Below are 19,408 nucleotides of genomic sequence, written 5' to 3'. Positions count from 1 at the left end.
GACAATATCAAACAAATTTCTCAAGGTCAACGACTGCCATCAGGAAGATGCCGTTCCTTTGCAACAATTTGCAAGCCGTACGCATTCCATGCATTTTCCATGGCTTTGATATTAATTCTAATTAAAACCCACTTGCCCTTGATAAATTAAAATACAACTTAGTTCTCAAGTTTTCATATATCTGGCCAATGTCTTAAACATAAATAATCATTTAAAATTTTATTATCATATTTAATTAATTAAAATTTTAAATATCTATAAATTTGTGATGGTTGTTAATCAAAATTTAAGAATCAATTTGATGAAAATAAATAATTAAAGGTTCAATTAATTATAATAAAATTTAAATGATTATTTAATTTTAATTTCGTGAATTAAATTTGTAATAACTAATAATTACATATTTAATTGATAAAATATTAAAATTTTAAATTCAATGAAATTATTTATCATTTATTTTAAGGTTTTATCATCTTTGCATGAAGTTCGAATCTAAAATTTTCAAAATTCAATACTAATGTTTTGCAATTCGTGCAATTTTATCAAATTATTTGTCTAATATTATAGCATAGAACTAATTATAAATGACTTAATTATTCCTAGATTCTCAACTAAGCACTAGACTTTTACCATAAAATGATTCATTGAGATGGTGAAGAAAATGAAGAACAAAACATGGAGGATCAAATTTTAGTGAGGGAGCTGAATAATGAATTTATTATGATCATAGCATTGGAGTGGGCAACGAAATAATGAATAATAGTTTTGTTTGAAATTAAATAATTAATATGATTATTGGAAGAGTTTAAAAACAAAGGCAAGGAAATAAAAATTGGTCTCATTGGTGGGGGGACCAATTAAATCAAAGGAACAAAGGAGTCCCCCTTCGACCACCTTTTACTTGATCTATTTTAATCCAAAAATGGGCCAATGCTGGCCAAAAGGAATTTGTCAGGCAGCATAAAATTTAAGATAAAGTTCCTAAAATGTTTATTAAAAATATTTAATAAAAATTTAATTAATACATTAATAAATTTTAATGAGAATATTCATAATATATAAAAAATTACAAAAATTATCATTCATAATTTAATTTTAATTAATATTTATTCAACGTAAAAATATTGTCAAACGTTTTAATAAAAAAATTGCGCATTTGACATGTGCAATAAAAATTTTAATTTATTAATTTAAACTTTTAATTTTATTTAATCAATTTTAACAAAAAATTTTATAAAATTCACCTTAAAAAAAACTCTCACTAAATTTTTTCCTTTTAAATGAAACGTAAGCATAACTAGTCGGACATTGAAATATTCAATATTTATTTGTATAATTAATAAAACTTTGCATCTTTGGCAAAGGAGTTTGCATGAACGATGATTTCATGGAATTACCAAAGAAGATTACATAGGAAATGAGTTCATGGGTGGCATTTTACCAAAAGGAAATTGCATAGCAAATGAGTTCATGGAGAATTTTGGATAGAATTTTTCTGCTTTTATATTTGCTTTTAATGCTCTAAATTGTCAAGAAATGGAGCTTCCACGCAATCACGCGTTAATAAGGTTGAAAAGATCTTAAAAATCTAAATCAAACATTAAAAAATTATGCCCAAAACCTGAAATCAACTTGGTCAACATCAAATATTAGGGGTGAGTAAATGGTCAATTCGATCGATTCGGTTTGAAAAAATCAATAATCGACTTAATCGATTTTTATTTAACAAATAACCGAACCGACCAAATATTAGTAAATAATCGACCATAATCGAACCGACTAAAATCGGTTCGGTTCGGTCGGTTTGGTTAAATAATCGATTTTTTTTATCATTTTTTTTCCTATTATGAATAATTATTTAATCATAAATTCAATTCAATAAAATTCAAACTATAGTATCATTCAAATTAAATTACTAAAGAATTTAATAATTTCAAAAATATTTTACCAAAAAATAAATAAATAAAAATATTTATCTCAATTTTTTTATTTTTAATTATTAAAAAGTCGATTAATTCGATCAATACGATTATCAAATTTAAAAACCGAAAACCGACCGAATTAACCAATTTAACCGATTTAAAAAATCGATTATAATTAAAACCGAATAAACCAAACCGATTCAACCGAATTCACTCAGTTTTGATCGGTCTAGTCGGTCCAAACCGACTTTTGCTCACCCCTATCAAATATTAGTCAATTTCCTTCCCAGTTTGTATTTTTCATGCTTCGGGCATGTAATTACTTGGAATTGTTATTTGAGTATGAAATTTGGTTTACATGTAATAATTAACATATAAATTATTAATACCCACAAATGGCAGTAGAATTGGCTCCAAAATAAAATATAAAATATATATTTAAAAAAATTAGAGATAAATAAATTATTGAATTTTTTAAATCAAAATAAAATATATCATATCTGATAATTTAAAATAAAAACTTATAAAATATGTTATATTTAACAGTTTAAAATAAATAATTATAAATTACGTATTTGAAATAATCATAACAAATAATTATTGGATAAGATTTAAATTTAAAATTTTTTCGTTAAAAAAATTAAATTTTAATTAATTAAATCAATAATTTGTTGATAAATATATATTAATATTGGTGCCTTACACTGGAGGGATACAGCTTGAATTTGACCAGATCCTGGCTTTATTTTGCATAGCCGGCGGGCAATCTGCATGCCCTATTGGGATTGCCTTTGCCTGCACCATTTCAATGCCAGCTTTCTTTTCTTAGCTCCAACTTTTTCCCTTTATTTATTAATTCGTTTGACCATATTTAGTGAGTCACATGGTTTAATTATATATGTAGCCTAACTCTTTTTCTTCTAGCCCAATATATACGTATTTATAGCTGACTTTTTTTTTCCCTAATACTTTTATTCCTTTAGCAGCTTTACTTGATTTGTTCAATTTTATTGACAAATTCAACTTTTCTTTTAGCTGAGAAAGAAGAATTCAAACTCTGCTATTTGAGTAAAGAGATTGAATTTTAATTATTAAAATTAAAAATTTAATATTGCATTAATAAATCACATTTAGTAACTACAAACACGAAAAACATGTGAAGGGTAGTTCAATTTCAATGAGAAATTACTCAAATTCATATGATATTGACTTGTTTGATTTACTCAAATTCAAATATCAAGTTACTGAGTGAGATAACTAGAAACATGAGGTATCAAGGATTGATAGAAAAAAGGAGGCAAACGAGAAGGAAAAGTTCCACAGATAGTTTGATGGTAATTGGAAAATTTGAAACTCACCCATTTATTAACTACTCCCACTTTCATGTGACTTGGACCCACTCCTTTGTTGAAATTATTATTTCTCGTTTATCTTTGAGCTTGACAAAATTGGATCCTAAGTTAAAATGTGGATTAATATTTGCTTATAACTTAAAGATAATATTTGTTATCATCTTCAAGATTACTGTGATGATTTAATCACTATAGTAATAAGATGATTAAGGTGATATGATCATTAGAGATTTTAAATTATCATATTTTGTGTATTATTATAAATCATTATATTTGATATTGTATAAAAAAATAAAATGTACAAAATATCTAAAATAATATTAAAAAAAATTAAATATTTATTGAATCAATAATTTATAAAATAGCTAAATATTATTTTATAGAAAACTAAAAAATATAAATCAATTTTGACTAAAATAATTTATAAAAATATTAAATAAATTCATTATATTTTTAATTAATAAATATTTATTCAATTGCAATAGAAAAACATTTTTTAGAATAAGTTATTAGAAAAATTAATTTTTGAAAAATTTTACTGCTCTATTTTTTAAAGCAATGTTATTAAATTTTCTATAAAATAAATTAATAAAAAATAATATTAAATATTACTCTCTTGCGATAATAAAATTTTTTAATCACTTAGGTTTAGAATCAATTTTTCATCAAAACAATAATCTTATTATCCAAGTAATTTAAAATTATTACTATATAAAATATTTAAATTATTATCAAATGAGATGATAAAATTATCGAATAGTGATCATTGTGACTTTGAGACTGATCATCTCATATTACTCTAAGGAAAAAAATATTAAAATCTCATCAAAATAATAAATGAGAAAAAAAAAAGAGAGAGAGAGAAGTTTTTTAATATATACAAGTAAAAAGAAACCATTTTAATCAATTATCGGAGAATCAAGAAGAAAATCAATGCTAAGATATCTAAGTTTTAACATCAATAATTACATACTAGTCCTCATTATTATTATTTTATTTATAATTATAATCCAATCGGTAAAGAATGAGTTCATTTATTGTCAACCTTATTTTAATTTTCCAAGAAACATTTCAAAATTAAATGCACAAATATATCATATCAATACGAGAGAATGCATCCTAAAAAATTACTTGAAAAATAGAAAGGCAAAATTAAAAATACATTGTCTACATGACATTTTATCATTTATTAGTATATTTGGTTTGGTTATATATACTTCATTAAAAAAAAAATTAAAAATAATTTAATTTCTTATATTATACATTTTTAATCACTATAAAATTAATATGCTATACTCTATTACTCTGACAAACGACAGCAGTAATAAAAAGAGAGCTTGTCCATGACGTAAAAGTAGTTAAACGGCGTGGTTTTGACTTTTGCGACAAAATCACCAGAATTGGAAAAAATGTCAATTCTACCCAAAAAAAAAAAAAAAAGAAAACGTTAAGCAAGCAAGCAAACACCTAAAGAAAAAACAAAGACCACGAAATTTCGTCACCAAATTACTGCGTGTATTAGCGTATCAAAACTCAACCAAACCAATTTTTTTTTTGGCCACAAACCAAATTATTTAACAAATAACAACCGCCCTAGGATCGCTCCACTTGGAAAATCTCTCTGTGTCATAATTCACTGGACCACCACCGCCCCTGGCCCCACAAAAAGCTAACCCATCTTTTTCAATTAAAAAATAATTAAAATTAAAATTAATTACTAATTTTTTTAATAAACGAAAAAGTGAACTCATCGTCGTTTACTTTTATCGTCTGTAGATCCCCCAATCTCTCCAACAAACACTTTCAAACACCAGAGACAAAAAAGCTTCAGTCTTCTAAAGAAGAAAATATAATAATTCTTTTTTTTTTTTATTTTCAATTGAGTTTTATCCTTCTTGAAATGGTTCAAGGAGAGATTTAAAATCCTACTCTTTGTTTGGGGGGGAAAAGAGAGAGATAAGCTTACTCTTCAATGGGTCTTTGCACTTCCAAACCGTCCCCAAGCTCTTCGTTTTCTCCTAAATCTGATTCCAGAAATACCCCTATCCATCTCCGGAATAACGATATCCATCGTAAGTCTAACTCTATTCCTGTTTCACCCTTGCGTGATTTACTAAACGGTAACCAAAACAAGAATCCTAAGGAAGATCAGGGTAAAGAAGAGGAAGAAGAAAAGGAAAGCTCAAATTCCAACAATGAAGCCAAGAAATCGCCGTTCTTCCCGTTTTATAGTCCGAGTCCGGCTCACTACTTGTTCTCCAAGAAGTCTCCGGCGAGATCTTCTGCCAATTCGACTCCGAAACGGTTTTTCAGGAGGCCGTTCCCGCCGCCGTCTCCGGCGAAGCACATTAGGGCAGTGCTTGCGCGGAGGCATGGGTCTGTGAAGCCGAATGAGGCCGCGATTCCGGAAGGAAGCGAGGCGGAGGCGGCTGACGCTGCAGGAGCCGCCGGAACTGGACTGGATAAGAGCTTCGGGTTCTCAAAGCACTTCGGGAGCAAATATGAGCTCGGAGACGAGGTAGGAAGAGGCCATTTCGGTTATACTTGTGCGGCGAAGTTTAAGAAAGGAGAGCTTAAAGGACAGCAAGTTGCCGTTAAAGTTATACCTAAAGCGAAGGTTTCGTTTTAATTTTTAAAATATTTTATTTATTTTAATTATTTGAAAATTTGCCTTTTTGTATATATTGATTTGGTTGAAAACCTTTGACATTGAAGAATCGAGATTTGTTGAGAAGTACGTGGATTTGATTTTTATATTTACTCGAATTAGAAAATAAATTTAAATGTTGAATTTACTGAAATTTTTTAACAGAGTTTAGAAATGATCATAACTCAAAATTAAATATGTATACTCACAGAGTTATGTTTCGAATGCAGCGTCTTCTACAATTGTTATTTCTTAATTTTTTGTGCCTTGAACTGACATGTTATGATTGTTGATTTTGTTTTTTGTTGACAGATGACCACAGCAATTGCCATTGAGGATGTAAGAAGGGAGGTAAAAATATTAAGAGCTCTGTCTCGACATAGCAATTTAGTACAATTCTACGACGCATATGAGGACCACGATAATGTCTACATAGTAATGGAGTAAGTATCATATGAAAAACATGAATTGATTTTGTGTTTGGTGTGTTTTGGTTTGATGATGATCACATGCGTCTTTTGCAATGGGTTCTAATAAGTTAACATGCATCTTTCAGATTATGTGAAGGAGGGGAGCTCTTGGACAGAATTCTTTCAAGGTATTTTTTTTCTGATAATACCTGCGTCAGAGTCCTGTATTATATTGACTGGGAAAATGTAGTAGATTGAGGATGATGAGCTTAGGATTTGATTACTTATAAAATGTTTGCTTCTATTCATGCAGGGGTGGAAAATACACTGAGGATGATGCAAAAGCTGTGATGATTCAGATACTTAATGTTGTTGCCTTTTGCCATCTCCAGGGTGTTGTGCATCGGGATCTTAAACCCGAGGTGAATATATTTCCAGTTTTAATCAGATTTCTGATATTGTTTATTGAGTTGTATTACACTGGTTTTGGGGTCCAATATAAGATATCTGAGGTCTATGTAAGGGTTTTCCTTGAGGTTAACCTTGGGCTAAATAATGATCAAGAACAAGCACCTATGCCTAACCAGTAAAATACTGCTTATTTTATTAGTTGTGCTTCATTCTTGTATATTGCATTTTAATCTTCTTAGCAGAAGAAAGTTTTAATAGTTTTATATCAAAAACTTTGCCAACCTGATAGTGTTCTAAGTTTAGCTATTTTCTGGATCAGAATTTCTTGTTTACGTCAAAGGATGAAAATTCACAATTGAAGGCCATAGACTTTGGCTTGTCAGATTTTGTAAAACCAGGTTTGTACTTACATTCCTATTGCTTAAGCTATACTGCTTTAGTTATTTGATTAATTTGTTAATGTTTTCCTTGTCTTTTCCATTTGCAGATGAAAGGCTTAATGACATTGTTGGTAGTGCATACTATGTAGCACCAGAAGTTTTACATAGGTCGTACAGTACAGAAGCAGATGTCTGGAGTATAGGTGTGATAGCTTATATTCTGTTGTGCGGTAGTCGTCCATTTTGGGCCCGAACAGAGTCTGGGATTTTTCGAGCTGTTCTAAAAGCTGATCCAAGTTTTGATGAAGCGCCTTGGCCATCTCTATCTTCTGAGGCTAGGGATTTTGTGAAGCGATTACTGAATAAGGATCCAAGGAAAAGATTGACTGCTGCCCAAGCCTTGAGTGAGTGCCTAATCTTCTGTCATAAGCTCATGATTCTTATATTCTTGAAATTTTAGTCACAGTTGTTTTCTGCAGGTCATCCCTGGATAAAATACGATAATGACGTGAAAGTGCCCTTGGATATACTGATATTCAAACTCATGAAGGCTTACATCCGCTCTTCATCTCTTCGGAAAGCTGCATTAAGGGTGTGTATATGGCAATACATATCAACATTATTCTCTATATCTAAGTCTTAGTGGGTATCATGCAAGCGTGTAGAAAACAAATCTCTTTTGATGTGTTTTCTTTCTTAGGCATGGTTTGGGAAGCTTTCGGCCAGAACAACTTAGGTGAATCTGGGGCCAACTTTAGAAAGTTGCTTTAGGTGGCCAACATAAGTGGTGTATGATTCAGTTATAAACATAAAATCAATTTACTTTAAAGCTGCTAACAATTTGAGCCTGAATGTGTGAACCGAGTAGTAGCTTCTGTGTTGGAGCTAAATAATTATCCAAGGTAAAAAAAGTGTAACTTAACTTTGTTTAAGCATATGGTCATGAAACACAGAAACAGTTTGTACCTGTTTCCATTGTGAAGTGAGAGTGTACTTAGAAATAAATGCTTCCATTTGACTTCAGTGAATTATTTTTCAGAAAACAAGTGCTCCCATATGTTGAATTGCTTATCTTACTACGGTTAGAGGTTTCTATTGCTTGAAGCCTCCTCCAGTTTACCATAATAGGTTTCCCATTTTAATAGTGCAATCTTTTTCCTCTTTCTGAATGGGATTGCTAGCTCCTGTATTGTTCAATATGCTTATTTCTCTTTTCATTGGTATTTTTGCAGGCTTTGTCTAAAACCTTGACTGTGGATGAGCTATTTTACTTGAAGGAGCAGTTTGCACTATTGGAACCAAACAAAAATGGCACTATAAGCTTAGAAAACATTAAAGTGGTTTGTGTTTTGTCCCATAATCTTAATAAATTTTGAGCAGTTTTCTTTTGAATAATCATCTAATGCTCTTGCTCTGATCAGGCTCTGATGAAAAGTGCAACAGATGCTATGAAAGATTCTCGCATTCCTGAATTTCTAGCATCAGTAGGTGCTTCTTCTGTTTTTGATTGGTGTGGCAATCTATATAAAATTCCAGTGCTGGTCTGAATCTCTAATTTTGTACACTTTTTCCTTTTGTGGTAGCTAAATGTACTTCAATACAGACGGATGGACTTTGATGAATTCTGTGCAGCTGCTTTAAGTGTTCATCAGCTGGAGGCACTGGATCGGTGGGAACAACATGCTCGTTGTGCTTATGAACTTTTTGAGAAGGATGGAAACAGAGCTATTGTCATTGAAGAGCTAGCTTCGGTATGTTGATGTTCTCTTGCTTGACCCTGGAGACTTTATGCATCTATGCTCCATTTGGATGATTATTAATTCCTATTATTACCATTTTTCACATTATATAGAAGATGATGTGGGTAGGTTGACAGGCATAGAAAACTTAATAAGCTGTATTTATGACATTTATGTTTTGGCCCTTTGCAAGAATTAGACATCAATTTTCACATGTTTGACACAATGATTTGCGCTAGGACTTTAATGTATCTATTATCATCTCTTCACATGGACTTGTTGGCATCATCCTCCTTTTATTATGGTCCTTCTCATTCTTGTGCAATATAAGACACCAGCATTGCTAAGAATATTGAAGAAGGGAGAGAATGAATAATGTTGAGATAAAAGATTAAAAAATTTTACTTTTTTGCTCGTCATCATCAATTGTAATTAAGAGAGTTGTGTGATCTCTAAAATGTTTGTTGCGAAATTGTGGAGTTATTGTGTGATCTATTTTATTTGTTGAAAATGTTCTCAACTACAATTGACGATGATATTTATTATCATAGCTTCTTTTTCCTGAGATTTCTTGTTATTTTCTTGAGCAGTGAAGTTAAATTTCTTTCTTTTGTTTTACTTTTTTGGGATGCTTGTAGACTGTGAAGCAACAGAATCCTAGACTAATCTCTAGCATTTTTACAACAACTTTTCAGGAACTTGGACTAGGTCCATCCCTGCCGGTTCACGCTGTCCTTCATGACTGGATTAGGCACACTGATGGGAAGCTGAGTTTTCTTGGTTTTGTGAAATTATTGCATGGTGTATCCAGCCGAATCCTTGCAAAAGCTCAATAGAAGTTGTAAAACTTCTGAAAGAGCTGCAAGAAATGCGTCTTTCCTGAGCTGTTTTGCCTAAAAAGTGAATCAGGTGAGGTCTTGGCTAGCCTGAATATGATAGAGGTAGAGGGAATTTGCCATCGCAATCAACAACGGCCCCCAAGCGCTCTGGTTTTGGCTATTTCATTTGTCTGGCACAAGCTTATAAAAACACATGATTGAAGCCATGAACCTCCTGCGAGTGCAACTTAACATTGACAAATCCTTAGGCATTTTATGTTTTTCCACTGTAAAGTTGTAGCTTAAAAAATGTGTTCAATTGCCGGTGAGAATATTTCTCTAACTGGTTACAAGAGATTGATAATCTGACATATTTCGACTAGCCTCGTGAGACCAAGATTTGCTGTTGTATCATCATCTTCTGTGTTCTATAATTTGTAATCAAAAGTTGTTGCCCCTAAACCCTTCTGTCTTTAAACCAATCTTCTCAGTTTCTTGTTTGCTTTTCGTAACTGCCCAAAGCCAGAAACTAGCTAATCCAAGATTCAACAGGTTGATCCAGGTGGTGTAGTAGGATTACAAAAATTGAAGTGGCAAAACCAGTCTTATATTTATTAATGGAATCAAAGACACAAAACAATTCAAAAGGCTAACAAATATGGTCAATCCTGATGGGTAGATTTTTCAACTGTAGAAGTTCCCAGAATGCTAATCAGGTTAAACTGAATTTTTCTGAGTAAATGCTAGAAATCGGAAAAAATAGAATGGAATTAAAGTTGGAAGCCCACAAGCATTTCGAACTTGTGGACCATCTAATAATGGGCTATAATTGGGCCGAAATGGTGTCTTAGTGTTGGGCCAGTGTTGGCAGTGTTCTCAGCAAAAAAAAAAAAAAACTAATAAGAAATGTGATTTGAGTTTGAAGTCATAAATTTCGGTCTTCCGTTGGAATTCAATCACATGGCTGACTCGAAAGGAAAAGCCAAACGTAATTTGATTTCCCTTTCTTCTTCTGAGGAGGAAGACGAACTAGAAACAGAAGAAGAAGATGATGATTATGACGAGAATAACAGTTTTTCCAGTTCCAGGTATTTATATTACTATTTCCATTTCAATAACTTTGGGTTTGTTCTTCTTCCTTTTCTTTTGATTTAATTTTTTGTCACCAGTGGAGATGAAATTGAAGAAGAAGAAGAAGTGGAAGAGGAAGGGAGCGATTCGGACGATAATGATCGGACTGAGAACGACGAGTCTCTCTGCAATCTTGTCATCGCTCTTCTCAAAGGTCATTTTTCCCTTCTTAGAATTTAGGTTTTTTTTTTTTTTTTTTAAATGAAGATTGCATGTGATCCAACAAATATCCTTACAATTTATGATCCGTGTATTCCATAGAGGGAGGTGAATTAGAAAGCTTAAGCTTGAAACAATGCAAAGCTTATTTGCGAATTCGTGGCCTCCGAATCACAGGCACTAAGGCAGTGTGCCAACAGAGAATCCTCGAGCATTGGAGGTAATTTCTTCACATTTTATTTTACCATTTTGTTGAAATTGCGTTTGATTTTATGTTTCCATATTGCAATAAATCTCTAAAAACTTTGAAACATGAGTAGCTGTTCATTTTGGGAATTAGCAACATTTCCTTTTCTCTCTTTGTTTCTCAGAATAAAAGACGGGAAAGCTGAAGGCTTTTATCCCAGGTCATCCTTTTCTATTAATTGTACTGGTAAAATTGCCTTTTCTTTGGCCCCTTCTTTTCGTTTCCAATAATTTTTCTGTATTTTAAGTGAATAATTGGATCTTTTCAACTTAAAATGTAGGGGATGTTTGTAAAGGAGATGTTGTTTTGTTTACGCAGAAGGTTTATGAGAAGTAATCCGTTATCCGAGCTATCTTTTGCAGTCTCTTTCATTGCAGTACTCTATTTCTTGTCTTACATTTCCTTGTATTCTTTGGGGCTATGTAAATTGAGGTTTGGATTTTAAACAGGTTCAATAAAGTGAAAAGGCATGGGAGACTTCTGGGTAGCAGAACTGTTGCTGGAAGGGTTGTTAAAGAAAGCTATGGCAAAGCCAAACAACAACATACATTTACGGTAATTCCAACACTTTATCTTATGTCAGGAAGAAAGTTATAAGTCCAGTAAGTGCGAAGTGGTATACATTTTTGGTTTCTAAAACAAATATATGTTTAAAAAGGGTTGATTTTAGCAATCTGAGTGATAGTTGGTGATAGATGACAAATTTTTCCTTTCCTGCATTTTCCATAATTTTTTTTCAGTGATTGTTTGCGCACTTGATGACAGTATCTACCAGTTCCATGTTTTTGGTGTATTAGGTTGAAGTTTTATGGAGCAAGGGGACTAAGAAATTTCCCCCACTATTTCCTCTGCTTGTAAAGGGTCGTAACCTTTATAAATTGAAAACATACAGACAGGTATGTTTTTGGCTGGAAATTGACATTTTTCAGGTAATACCATTGATAAGTTTGTTTTGTTTATACTTTCTTGTCTACATCAGCGGTGGAGTAGTGAGGCTGAAAGAAGAAATGTTCTTGCTGAGAAGCACAGACGAGGCAAAGCAGCAAGACTGGTGAAAGCAATGAAAGAGACGAGGAAGTGGTCTACAATTGGTATGTAGGAGAGCGAGATGGTGAAAGCAAAATATGTTTCTTTGAATTCCATTTCTCTTGACTATTGAGCACTCGAATTTTACATCACATGTTTCTTCTCTGATTATAATTAGGTACAAAACACCAAAAGCATTTACATCAATCAAGACCTTCAAAAAAGAGAAAAGCAACTGAACCGGAAAGGGGAAAGATTGATAACGCACGAGGAAAAGCCTCTATTCCAAGGTGTGCAAATATCAGTAACAATTACCAAGCGAATTCATTTGCCGGTATGAAGAATCAGAACTCAAGGTTAAGAGTCTCTAATACTTCTTATAGTCATCAAAAGCCTGTTCATCTCACTGAAGTTATAGGTTTCACTCGTCATTCATATGCTGGTATGAAGAAGCAAAACTCAAGGTTAAGAATCTCTAATACTTGTTATAGTCATAAAAAACCTGTTCATCTCACTGAAGACATAGGTGCCAGTCAACATTCATATGCTGGTCCTGTCCTAAACTCTTATCAATCTCAAACAAACTTTCACCAACGGAGTGCACCACCCCAGTTCACCAGCTATGATATGGGATCCACTTCAACAATGGTAAGATCATTGCCTTTCAGACCTTATATAGATCTATGGACAATACCTGCTTCACAGTACCAGGGGTTCAACCATCACAATTACACTCACTGTCCCAACTCAAATCCTGGCTTTTGCAATAGATGAAGGAATTTGGTCCAGTCTCCAGATTTAATGAATGTATGTTGGCAGGCTGTTGTAATATCAATTGCCTTCTGGAGTAGAGGCATATAAATGGAGGAAAAATTATTTTCACTCAGTTTTCATAAGGATATCAGGATTTTCTCCGTATGGAAATCATCCAGATAGATAGGAAAAGGAATATCTTCTGCACTTTTCATTCTCTTAAATGAAATGGTAGTAAGGTTTTACATGCAATTCTTTGCTTGAAATTCTCAGATGATATATTTGTGCACTTTTGGTACTCTGGCTATATTTCTAGAATTGTTTTCTGTTAATATTTTACGGTATTTAGTTTCTGGATCATATGTAGCTGTGTACCAAATTGTGTTTTCTGGTAAAAATTCAGTGGTATATGTGAGGATTTATTGGATTGAGGGTTGATCTACACCGAACAACAATAAGTCTTTGATGAATATAATAGTTTTGAAATTTCATAGCAGTTAGCTCTTATTCGTGCAAACACTAGGTACTCATTAGGGCAACATCATCTGGAAATGGATCAAATGGCAATCACCAAACAATTGTAGGGAAGAGCAAGTTTCCTTATATTCATTCCTCCTTTCCTTCCCCTCCCATTTCCTGTCCTTAGAATTGATATCAACTGTTAATGATAGCCTTTGAAACACGTGTCCCGGGATAATGCAAGCCAATGGCCAAGCTAGTGCCTCCCAGGTCTTAACATTTCTTCTACCACCATAAGCTATTCTGACGCTGTCAACATGTAATTACCTTGAACTGACAGGCTTTTGCACAGCTCCAGAAATAATTGACCATGCACTTTCCCGTATAATTTTTGGCATTTCTTTTGCCACATGGTAGCCTGGAGTTCACAAGACTCTCCATTGTGCTTGTGGTCTTATTCCCTCGGCAAGGTAGATGTCATTTCTTTTCCCATTTTTCACGATTCATGTTTGAATGTTGTTGCAGAGGAAACAAATGTTATATCACTATATGTTTCATAAGAATGAGACTTGGGCGTGTAAAAGAGGAATTCAAATGAGTGGCGATCCTGTTAATCTTGGCCCTTTTGTTTCCTTTCTTAGAAAACATTTGGCCCAATCGATTCGTGTACGATTTTTTACTTAAAAAATAAAATTCGAATCTTCTTCAAATGAAAAAAAAAAAATCATGTTAGAATAATACCTTAGTACTGTTCTTTGCTTTAAATTAATTTTTTTATAATATAATATGAAAATTTAATTTCACAACATTAAAAAATTAATAATTATCTTATTTTTTATTTATTTAATATATCATAAAGAAAATGAGTTACCCTCGTAGAGTTTAAAAATTCCATGATTGATTATTTTTCTTATTCCTCTTGTTTTATTCTCTGGATTAATCTCTGAGGAAAGTGATTTCTCCTTTTCTTTATTTTTGTACGAAAAGACGAAAGCCAATTATTATGACGGGCCACACATAATTTGTCCGTTTTGGCCCGTATCACTGTTAGAAGAACCGACCTATCCACTAACTTGACCCAAAAATTAGAAGCCTAACGGTCTACTTATGGCCATCGGTCACCCTTAACCATCATTAACCTCTTAATCATCTTCCTAATTAAAACCCAAAACCCATCTTTTTGTGAATAGACTAAGTGTGGGGTGCCCTTCCTTGCGTCACCCCTCCCCCTAAAAATGAATGTCAGATTCCTATCAGTTCTAGACCATGATAGACCCAGACCCCACGAGTGATGGCTCCTCAAATGATTGATGATTGAAGCAAAATTAAGAGATGAAGAATTGGGCAAAAGTTTCAGATTCAAAGTTGAAAAGAAACAGTTTTTCTTTTTCTTGTGTGTCCTCGATTAGAACACGAAGTCATAATTTTATCCATGCAACTCTTCCATCAAACACCTCAACTTTTATGTTGTGGACCATGCGTGGCTTCCACTAAATTCCACAGATTTCTATTCTACTCTTTGTGATATATATTTTTTTTTTGAATAAAATGAAGAAAATAATGTTTACGTCTACATTAAAAGGAGTTTCTATTTTCATACTAACAAAAAAAAAATTATATACGTTTGTTTGTACATGTACTAGGTTTATATTTATAATATTATTAATATATAAGTTTTATATATTATCAATAAATTAAATTATGTCACTCTATTAATAAGATAAATTAAATAATAATATTTCATTAATAAATAAATTTTTTTTAAAAAATATTAATATTTTATATTTATTTTAAAAATTAATATTTACACATTAATAAAATATCATTCACTTATTGTATATAAAATTTATATATTGATAATATATTAAATAAAAATTTTATATATATTAATTATTGTAAATATTATATGACATAATCTATCTTTTCATGTCTAATTGTTTAAAATAATGAAACATTTTTCTTAATTAATGGAGTGTATGAAAACACATCCCCACATTTATGTACTTAATTATGATCTCTTACTATTAAAATGAAATTTAAATAATAATCAGTTATCTTTATTTATGAAATTTTAAAAATTTTGTAATGACATATCTGATAATTGTTCTAAAAGTTACTCTATCATATCTAAAAGATTAATAATACATTAGTATTCATTTGTGAAAAATAGGGTAATATTCTATCATATTAATTAATTTTAAACATCAAAGTTAAAATATTGCTATGTTATATATTTATTTATTTATTTATTTATTTTTAAAATATTTTTTAATGAAGTATATGGTAATCCGTCAATTTTGTTGTGAAATTTTAAAATTTAGTAATGATATATTTTATAATTTTTCTAAAAGTTACTATATGATATCTAAAAGATTAATAATAAATTAATACTTTTTATTTGAAGATAATAATTTAACTTTGATCACTAAAATTAAAATTTTAATACAAGTTACACACTCAAATTATAAATAATGATATATTTATACTTTTCAAACGATTTTCATAGAAAATTTTGAAATGCTTTTGCTATTTCCAATGACACTTTCAAATCCAAATGAATAGCCATTGATGCCAAGAACATCTCTAAAGCATCAAACAGTGTACTAGAAATGAAAACTATTGAAGATATGATAATGATAGTGGAACTTGCGAATGATTTGAGCAAATGGGAAGATATAGGAAGAGAAAGAGAGAGGGAATGACTATGGCTAACAGAATCTGGTGACAGAGGGACGGAGGTCAATCTCTTGGGTCCAAGCGGTCCGGTCTTGAACATGCAGGTACCAGTAGGTCTGAGCCAACGCGTCAGGGTCCATCATCATCATCACGGCCCCTTCCCCTCCCACGCCGCTTTGCTGTTGCTCCCCAACCAACCCTCTCAGCGTTGCCGATGGCCCCCTGCATTTCCATTTTACATTTATTGCTCATCATTCATCATCTGTTTCCAGTAACCATCATCACCTCTTCATTGCACAGACTTTTCATTTGTATTATATCCATGGATTATAACCACTTTTTAGTTTACTATAATTTGGAGATTTTATCTGGTCCATGAATATGGGATAGGATTCATCGAGAATTTTTTACCTGGGTTGACCAATGACTCCATCAATGATAATATGGGCAACATGGACACCAAGAGGCTGGAACTCTCTTGCCAGGCATTGGGATAATGCTCTCAGGGCAAACTTTCCACAGCCTGTTCCATTTACAAGAAAGTATAACTAAATTATTCTCTCTTTTTTTTTTTTTTTTTTTGAAGTTGGGTTTGGTAAATTTCTAATTACTGATATGTTTTAATATGTGAAAGATTGAAAGTTTACATAATTCAGAGAAACCAGCAATGCCATTGAGTGAAGCTGAGCACCCAGTGAAGAGAATCGTTCCTCTTCCTCTTTCCACCATCCCGGGAAGTACCTTTCATTAATTAGCATAGTAAAACAAAGGTGAAATTCCTTCAAAAAATTTTGATAAAGAATTAAACCAATGGAACAATAAAAGCAGCTGAAATCTAACAAGACAAAAGCAAAAGATAAAATTCATTCCTGGTTTCACTCAATAGTCTATGGACTTCATACATGGATTGGAGATTTTTCTGTTTGGAGAGCGATGGGAAATTAGAAGGGGAACCTGTTGAGCGCAAAGGAAAGCACCAAGGGAGGATACAGCAAGCGATTTCTCAAAAGAATCGATTTTAATGTCAGTGAAGTTTGTGGGGTGCCATGAAACTGGCTGATATGCATTGTACACCAGAACTTCTACAAATCCTAGTGAGAGAACCCCTTCAAATGCTTCCCTAACACTTCTAGAATCCGAGCAGTCTATTCTGATTGCAAACACTTGGGCTTTCTCTTCCCTGGCTATCTCATCTGCAAATCTTGACAATCTTCCTGAAAACATATAATCCAGTAGCAGTACTAATTACCACTTGAAAGAGTGATAATGGATAAAAGAGAAAAAGAAAAAGAGAAAGAGAAACTTCTTAAAGCAAAAGAAAAGAGGGTACCTAAGTCCCGGGCGAGGATGGCAACCGTATATCCTTCATGAGCAAACTTGCGGGCAATAGATCGTCCAAGCTTAGGTCCGACGCCTACAATGGCGGCGATGCCTTTGGTGGAGGTGGAGCTTGCCATGCTGCGCATCTTTAGCAAATCTTGGGGGACAAAGAGATAAAAACTAGATAAGAACAGCTGCAGCGGAAGCAGCAAACAGCAATAGTTTTATAGTGTTTGATTCTTGTTCAATTTTCCTTGTCCAGAAGAAATAAGGGACCTAATTATTTCAAAGGAAAATGAGAAAGCAGATGGGACTGTGGTTTACAAGCTGCTCCTTCAGCTGTCTAAGTCATTGCCTCCATAGTGAGCGGCACTTTGCCTTAAACCTCTCTTACATTTAAGAATCTTGCCTCCCTTTTATGTAACCCCACCATTTTATTTCCTCTCTCACTCAATCATCATATTTGGAATGATGAATCTCTGAATTCTAGTGGTTAATCCTGAATCATGATGACTCTGTCTGAAAACTTTGCTTGGTTGGTAATATGTCATTTTTCATGCTTTTCGAGGAAGTATGCTTGTTATATTAACATCAAGGGTCATTGATCCATATGCCTAAAGAGTGTTGGGTTAGCTAGTTAAAGCTTTACCTAATTGTAAGAGACTAACAGGCCAGCGTAGCAAATGCCAGCAGCCAGCTAGATATAATCCCATCTCCACCCTGCTGTTCAGGGTTAAAAATGATCATGTTCAATATTAAACTGTTTAGCCTTTGCCCTTTTTATAAGTAATGACAATTTTTAGAGTCTTCCAACCTCCTACATGTTCAAAGGACTGGTCAATCCAGAAAAGTTTAAATAGGGCCAAGATTTTCCTTCTCTTTCTAGGAAATTGTCCCCAAAATAGAAGAAAAAGTTAATGGCAATACTCAAATGTTTTTCCAGAGGGTAGGTTTGTTCCTGGTCTCCTGGCCCTTCACACTCACACTAGGAAACTACATACTTTTCTCCGTTTTTATAAAACAGTATAGCAAAAGAACTAGTTTCCTTCAGATTTTTAATTGTTTTTGTACTGTGTAGGACCCGTTTTGCTTCTTGTCTTGGTACGGAGAGATACCATATCCATATGATTTACATTGCCTTGGCAAATTGTTTGAGATGATTAGCATGGGGACATCACATGTGCACCACCCCTCCCTGATTCCTGGCCAGTAAATTCTTGCCGGTTGATCTTGTGAAGAAGGAATGCATAGCATCAGTTAGTTTTCATTAGCTTCATTTCCTTTTGGTAGGTAAAAAAAAAAAGTGCTTGGACGGTCCTATTGGGCTTTTCTACGACTTTGGCACATGGAAAGTTCAGAGCCTAATGCCAAGTCGATCTTTTCTCTTCACAGCGCCAACTGCCAAGTGCACAAGCCCGAGCATATTTTCAGGTCAACCTCCGGAGGGGTTAATTTCAGAATTTAGAGAGGCCACATCTATAGAATAAACCGACTTCCAAGCTCCCTCCGTTAGTTTAGAGAATCAATGATCAAAATACTAAAAAAAAAAAAAAACGCTATTGGAAATTGCCTTCAATACCATATCTAAAGCCACCTAGCTTTAGAAGGTGCCTGGATACCTCATTACCAAACACAAAAAATAAAACAAAAAAAACTTGAATTTACTTGAGTTATGTGCGTTTCCAATCATGCAACGAGACGAGGAATCTACTCCTGCCGACAGCCCCCACCAGCCCCACTTTTATGGACTAGAATAGCATATATTCGCTACTCATTTTTTGAGACCTAGGATTCCTCTAACGCATGAAAGAATCCCAATCCCATAACCTATACTATCAATTTTCTCTTTGCATCTTCCCCAAGTAAGCTACCTAGCTAGAGCTCTTATCCTAGATAAGGACGCCAGCTAGACAATTTCATGGTTCTTGCATAAGTGTAAAGCGACGATATATATATAT

General features: G+C 32.9%; 3 protein-coding genes across 4 annotated transcripts; 2 read left to right on the top strand and 1 right to left on the bottom strand.

The window, feature by feature from the left end:
• The first annotated feature begins 5,017 nt into the window (after positions 1–5,017).
• On the top strand, positions 5,018–10,141 carry LOC111291701 (CDPK-related kinase 5-like). The gene is made up of 11 exons (XM_022883599.2): positions 5,018–5,891; positions 6,234–6,364; positions 6,478–6,519; positions 6,645–6,753; positions 7,062–7,140; positions 7,230–7,526; positions 7,602–7,714; positions 8,355–8,462; positions 8,544–8,606; positions 8,706–8,873; positions 9,557–10,141. The coding sequence occupies exons 1-11, from the start codon at positions 5,247–5,249 to the stop codon at positions 9,695–9,697; spliced, it is 1,896 nt and encodes a 631-aa protein (XP_022739334.1). The 5' UTR covers positions 5,018–5,246; the 3' UTR covers positions 9,698–10,141.
• Positions 10,142–10,607: 466 nt separating this feature from the next.
• Positions 10,608–13,247, top strand: LOC111291702 (SAP domain-containing protein). 2 transcript variants are annotated; one of them, XM_022883600.2, is made up of 9 exons: positions 10,608–10,767; positions 10,849–10,964; positions 11,072–11,189; positions 11,341–11,402; positions 11,497–11,548; positions 11,666–11,771; positions 12,014–12,112; positions 12,196–12,307; positions 12,421–13,247. In XM_022883600.2, the coding sequence occupies exons 1-9, from the start codon at positions 10,640–10,642 to the stop codon at positions 13,014–13,016; spliced, it is 1,389 nt and encodes a 462-aa protein (XP_022739335.2). In that variant the 5' UTR covers positions 10,608–10,639; the 3' UTR covers positions 13,017–13,247. The 2 variants fall into 2 exon arrangements, with proteins under 2 accessions (XP_022739335.2, XP_022739336.2); XM_022883601.2 differs by lacking the exons at positions 11,341–11,402; positions 11,497–11,548.
• Positions 13,248–15,916: 2,669 nt separating this feature from the next.
• On the bottom strand, positions 15,917–17,731 carry LOC111292766 (uncharacterized). The gene is made up of 5 exons (XM_022885322.2): positions 17,461–17,731; positions 17,085–17,344; positions 16,778–16,871; positions 16,542–16,653; positions 15,917–16,352 (listed from the first exon to the last, which is right to left on the bottom strand). The coding sequence occupies exons 1-5, from the start codon at positions 17,594–17,596 to the stop codon at positions 16,163–16,165; spliced, it is 792 nt and encodes a 263-aa protein (XP_022741057.2). The 5' UTR covers positions 17,597–17,731; the 3' UTR covers positions 15,917–16,162.
• Positions 17,732–19,408: the final 1,677 nt, after the last annotated feature.

The sequence above is a fragment of the Durio zibethinus genome, chromosome 10, assembly GCF_047325235.1.
Source record: "Durio zibethinus cultivar Kanyao isolate XHJ-2024 chromosome 10, ASM4732523v1, whole genome shotgun sequence".
Classification (NCBI taxonomy): domain Eukaryota; kingdom Viridiplantae; phylum Streptophyta; class Magnoliopsida; order Malvales; family Malvaceae; genus Durio; species Durio zibethinus.
The sequence above is the reverse complement of the archived record's forward strand: the minus strand, read 5'-3'. Positions and strand labels throughout refer to the sequence as shown.